This window comes from Aedes aegypti, chromosome 3 (assembly GCF_002204515.2).
Source record: "Aedes aegypti strain LVP_AGWG chromosome 3, AaegL5.0 Primary Assembly, whole genome shotgun sequence".
NCBI lineage: Eukaryota > Metazoa > Arthropoda > Insecta > Diptera > Culicidae > Aedes > Aedes aegypti.
Window position 1 is genome coordinate 236,999,023 of NC_035109.1, and position 6,512 is coordinate 237,005,534.

General features: G+C 35.6%; 1 protein-coding gene across 1 annotated transcript; it reads left to right on the forward strand.

Annotated features, from left to right (window-relative positions):
• The first annotated feature begins 831 nt into the window (after positions 1-831).
• LOC5571165 (larval cuticle protein LCP-17) lies at positions 832-1,691 on the forward strand. Its single transcript, XM_001653447.2, has 2 exons — positions 832-913; positions 1,094-1,691. The coding sequence occupies exons 1-2, from the start codon at positions 905-907 to the stop codon at positions 1,499-1,501; spliced, it is 417 nt and encodes a 138-aa protein (XP_001653497.1). The 5' UTR covers positions 832-904; the 3' UTR covers positions 1,502-1,691.
• The last annotated feature ends 4,821 nt before the right edge of the window (positions 1,692-6,512 follow it).

Sequence of the window (6,512 nt, forward strand, 5' to 3'; positions counted from 1 at the left end):
TAAAAAAAAGTAAAAACAACAAAGAAAAGTACTGTACCACACTCAGAAGTACTGCTTTATTACTTTGAGTAGTTTTTAAAACATCCGAAAGCAGAAAGAATGTGTGTACGCACAGTACGAAGGGGAAGTCAAGAAACTTTCTATTACTGATATCTTTTACCGGCCAGATTCAAACCCAATACCCCCAAGTTGGTTGTGCTGAATAACTGCGCGTTTAGTGCCACGGATATTTGGGCTCCTAATTCGTGAGTTCTGAGGTGAATAACATCACACAATAATCGAATTACGGTATTATTACATTTGTTGCGATACGGATTGAAACACAAATCTAAATCCATTTGATCCAAATTTTCTCATCATTACTGCTCGACGTATATGTATCAATACAATAGAAGATACATTGTTATTGCTAACTGCTTAAGGGGTCCAAACCGTTTTTAATTTGTCAAAAGGAATGCAACATGACCTTACCTTTGGCATTGATCCAAATTTCTGCGAAGAATCTAAACAGCAGTAAGAAGCTTAATTACTCCAAATTGTAGTTAAATGACAATTCGATTATATATGTACACTACAAAAAATAACCGTCAACGTAATTTGATCATTTATCAATCGATCATTTTCTCTAATTGATTCGATCGCAATTCGTCTCTTCGATCGATCATCTTCGTTCATCACAGAGAAACGATGGAGCGAATAAGCAACAAAATCGCAAAGAAATTTGGGGGTAGGGGTATGTTCATGTTTCTTCCAATTTGGTCATCCAAATTGTGCATCGCCAATCGGTGGTCAGTTCTGTTACAAGATTGTATATATAGCCAAGCTGGATCCCCAAAATGTATCAGTGTGCATTCAACCAGCAAATTTGTAGCGTGTAACCAAAATCTTGAAAACTTTCAGAAAAATGAAACTGGTGAGTGAAATAGAAGCTTTTGCAGATAGAGGTGCCTGTTAGAATGTAATTAGAAGATTTGTGCTAATAATTTCAAATTTTGTGTGGCATGGGTGATCTTTGTGCAATAACGAGTCTAGAGTGGTTTCATTAGTGGATCAATACCAATTAAATTTCTTTTTTTTCTTGTGTTTCTGACAGTTCATTACTCTGTCCGCTTTGATGGCAGTGGTGGCTGCCGGTGGTGATCACTATGTGGAGCACAAGCACATTCCCATCGTGCACAGTGAGTTGGCTCAGAGCAACGATGGTACCTTCAAGTTTGGATACGAATCGGGCAATGGCATTGTCGTCCAGGAGGCAGGACATGTCAAGAACTTCGGCAGCAAGGAACAGGCCAACGTTGCTCAGGGATCATACTCGTACGTTGATCCCCATGGTGAAGTAGTTTCTGTGAGTTACGTTGCCGATGAGAATGGATTCCAGGTCCATGGATCGCACATTCCAACGCCACCACCACTACCAAAGGAGCTGGTTGAGGCCTACGCTAAGGTGGGCAGTCATCCTGAGGCCCATCACGATACCCCAGAAAACTACAAGGGTCACTGAGCAGATCCGGTAATGTAGCAGCATGTTGCAGAAGAAGATCTCTCTCGATGAGTACATACCAAAATGTGATAGTCGGGTATTCGATTGTCAGCCGGATAGTGCCAAGTGATATTAGTTTTGATAGATAAATATGTTTGAAGAGATTAATATTGATATTGTAAATAAAAAATATGATTTTATTCACCTTTGATTATTTGTTTTATATGTAACAAAAATGTCAACTACACCCCTTTGCGTTGGACTCCTGATTTGTGTTGACATTTCTAAACATTATAAAAATAACAGTTTAGGCACTGAAGCGTCTTTGAACTATAATTTGAATTGTCAGTCAATTGGGTTTGAATCAAACTCTTTTATCTGCTCTCAACATAACGTGTAAATAGATTTTGTTGGAATATAAAGCCATCACTTTGGTGGGAATAAACCTAAATCTTGTCCTCTACTTTTTGTGTATCCTGCAAACGACACCGCTCTGCTCAACAGGCGAGAATAAAATTACTAAATCAATAATATCCAAACACTGAGAATGAAAATGGAGAAGATGGTACGGTTATCGCTACGTATTAGGGTGGTTCTAAAATCGTATTGCTCATTCAATTTTTGGTCAACATCTGAATTATAATAACACCGACACTGAAAATCTGACTATCAAACGGCTGGGCGATATTCATTCAAAACGTTGAACCACCCTACCAAGCATGCTGTAGCCGTCCAATTTTGTACGAGAAACGTTTATTTGCAGTAACCTTAGCTGAAAATGTGTTTTTTTATTTGACCGTTTTCTTCTCTTGTACACATGATGCTTAGAATATAGACGCTAAGCCAACATCAACAGGTCCTGTTGAGGGATGAAAAAAAAAAGTACGACCGAGAGTGTATTGCTAACCGGCGGCGCGATACAGAAGTGGCAATCTACGATTATTATCGAAATTCAAGACCTGCCTGATTCGGCAAAAGCAATTTTCGCTCAATTCTTTGATGCTATTTTACGTCGATGAAGCTACGTATAACCACGTATGTACGGTGGAAAAATCTATCAAGTTTGTTATTGATGACATCAATGTACGGGTATGAGAAGGTTGACATTTAAGATTCTCTAATATCTGAAGAGACACATTGATTTCTGATCTGATAAATGTTTATTTTGGGTACCGTGGTGAATCAAAATCCGGACGGTACCAATATCCGGACACTCTAGTTATATTAGTCAATTATAGTTAAATTAAATGGCAATATGTTTGGGTTTTATTCACTCCGTTAATCATTAACAATGCTTATAACTTTACATTTATTTTTAATCTAGTAACCGTCGTCAAATAATTAATAAAAATAAAAACAAATTATTTGTTCGTGTTGAACGTTATTTCGCCGCGGTCTGACTCCAACTCAAGTTTTTACGATCGATGACCGCGCGAACATCGTTTGATTGAAAGAAAAGTTTGTGTACTATATTTTATAGCAAGTTTCAACCAGAAGTGTTTAAGAAAAGATATTTCAAAAGTTTGGTGACTCCTTTGTGTGTGAATAAGTTAGAAATACATATTTATCGGTGCTTCTAGAGACGGTCCGGGATTACGAGCCAGTGTTTTAAGATCCGGACATCTTCTAAAAGACCCTGGTTTAATTAGTATAAGTGAGTTTTGTGCAAGAAAAAATAAGAGAAAACTTAAAAAATAGCTATTTGTAGCTTTGTGAGTATTCAAAATTTAACTCGATGTGAAATAAATAGTGCTAACTTTTATAATAACAGTTCGAGCCGCAACGATTGCAGTTCAAGTCACACGCTCCTCGGCTCAGGTAATCAAACCACTAATATTACAAACGTGCTATTCTTTTTGACATTATAGGGCAAACGCAGACATCAAGCTTTTTATATATCTATATTTTATTGTGTATTAATATGATGTTCATTAAAATGAAACGGATATTATGTGCAATTACACAGATGTCCGGATTTTGATTCATAAGTGTCCGGATTTAAAGACATCGTTTGCATCAGTTGTCTGGTTTTATGGACAAGACATGCTCAAGTATTTGAATGGTTTTCATGTTAAAATCATGGTTTTTACGAAAAAGCTCATCAGTAGCGTGAAGATTAGGGCGATTCAAATTTTAAAAATGTTTGAGAATCCAATCTCCCATATGCTCCTTACCATCCTTACCATAAAAATAATGTTCTGTGAAATTTTCAGCTTTCTAGGTGGTGATTTAAAGGTGGCCCAAAGACAATGTAGGTTTATATGGAAATTACTATGGAGAAATTTTGAGAAATGTTCCAAACACGCTAGTAATTGATGTAAGTAGAAACTTATCATCCCATATTGAGAACTCATTCTCCAAACCCTAATGAAGGATGTTGCTGAAGAAACAAATCCCTTTTGAGTTGATTTTGTTTGGGATTTTTGGACATGTTTGCAGGGCTATACTCCCATATTTAGCTAAATAATAGCAAACAAACTCATGAATATCTCTTCTGCTATCTGTCGGATTGAATTTCTCTCTTCAGCAAATTTCTTTATTATGGTTTGAAGAATGAGTTTTTACTATGGGATAATAAGTTTGTACTTACATTACAGTACTAGCGTATTTGGAACATATCTCAAAATTTCTCCATATTAATTTTCATATAAACCTACATTGTTTTTGGGCCACCTTTAAATCACCATCTAGAAAGCTGAAAATTTCACAGAACACTATTTTTATGGTAAGTATGGTAAGGAGCATATGGGAGATTGGATTCTCAAACATTTTTAAATTTTGAACCGCCCTAGTGAAGATCTTGAGTGAAACATGGTTTGAAACAATATTACATTGAAGGTATTCTAAAACGGTGGTAGGTCATTTGGCATAAAGTCGTTTGGCATAAATCCGTTTGGCATAAAGTCGTTTGGCATAATGGTAATTTGGCATAAAGTCGTTTGGCATAATGGTCGTTTGGCATAATGGTCGTTTGGCATAATAATCGATTGGCATAATGAGTCTTAAACCAAGAATTTCTTAAGATGACATTCGTTTTTACGTTTTTAATGAATCTTTCTGATGGCATCAGGCTTGTTTTGGAGTCAATTGAAACAAAATGACACTTTATTCAACAATCATATGCTCTTGAATAAACTAAGGCATATTAGGAAAGTTATTGCCAATAGTATTTTATTATTTATCCAGAAATTACCCTTCTTTCAAATATTAATGCTCCTTTTGAGTTTCGCTATAGGAATATTTTCTTGCACTGAAGATTTTTATATATTTAGCACAAATTTACCCTTCTTTCCAACATTATATGTTTTTTTTTTCTCTAAACATGATATAACCATAATTAAAAGTATAAAGGGTGTAGATTTAAAATTTAAAATAAATTTCACCTTCTTTTATACATAGGCTGGTCTTTGGAGCTATGTTGTAGATATTTTTTGTTTCCAACTGATAGAAGAGCGGCAATCGATAACATTGAACTACTCAAGTTATTGGCGAAAAGAGAAATCGATTACTGCAGTAACTTCGATGGGTTGTGTTACTTTTCCCCGAATGTCGTTTCTCTTAAGGCGGCATCCACAAATTATGTAACGCTCTAGGGGGAGGGGGGGAGTAGGCTACAGCGTTACGGCTCATACAAAAATTTGAAATTTTTCATACAAAAAGCGTTACGGAGGGGGGGGCGGGGAGGTGGTCAAGAATTTCAAATTTTAGCGTTACGTAATAAATGGATGCCGCCTAATGTCAGTTCCCTGAATATCCCGTTTCCCTGATTAGCCCACGTCCCTGAAAAGTTTTTGACACTCATAATTGTCGTAACTTTATACATTTCAAGGTAGTGAACGAACTAACCATCTAATATGCACCCTTCTTTATTTAATTGGCGGTTCTTTCGAGTTCTACCGTCCTCAGAATTTTTGCCAACATGTGTATAGCCAAGCATGTCAGAATACCTCCTTCTTTTGATTGCTTATCGTTCTTTCCGTTCACTATCCAGCCACTAAAGACTATTATAGCTTCTATTTAAATTGCACCACTTTTCGGGGAAACCGATCATTTGGGGAACTGGCATTCGGGGAACCGATGTTCTGAACGCAATTTTCGATGACTTTTCGTTATATTATGCCGCGATTGTTTTTGGCGTCCAATCTTCTATTGGTTGAATCATAAATTTTGCCTTCTTTTAAAAATAGGCTGTTCTTTATATTTATACTGTTTTAAATTTTTATTATTTAGTGAAGTTAAATGTAAATTGTTTTTATATTTTGCTGTATTATCAATTCTTGCTAGACGTGCTGTGAGAATGATAATTACTTTAGAACCTGCCATTATTCAACATATTTTTTTTCTTTTGAATATATGATTATATTTACCATCTATGTGTTTTTGACGTACACTTCAAAAATTAAAATTTATATTGAATCATTCAGAAGGTTTTCCACACTTTTTTTAATGTGTTGTTCATTTGAGTTATGCCGCGGAAACATTTTTTTTGCGTTAGAGCCTCAAACATTTTGAACGTAAAATTATATGCATTCGTATATAGGCTATTTTTGCATTATACTGGTCTTTGGATTAGAGTTTTAAATGTTATGCAAATAAATTTTCCTTTCTTTTATCAAGTAATTTTCATCAAGTGTTACGTCCGAATTGGGACAGAGCTTGATTTGCAGCGAAATATTCTACTGCGAACTTTCTTTGCCAATTTTATATTTTCAAATATGTATATCGCAACAAGCTCAAAGATACTCTATGTTCTGAGATGTAGAAAAAATTATCATTCCGAAAAGATCTTCCACGAGACCCATTACGAGTTTTATTTAGTTATGCTCGCTAATGTCACAACAATTTTTGACATTCATAGCTTGGGAAATCTCTGAACGAACACCATGCTTATTGAAAACCTACCAAATTTGTTTGCTATGGGCTCAATGGTGTTGATCTCTGTAAAAGCTTAAAAAATGCCGATATTCATTCTAAGTCAATCATTATGCCAAGCGACCATTATGCCAAATGACCATTATGCCAAACGTCCATT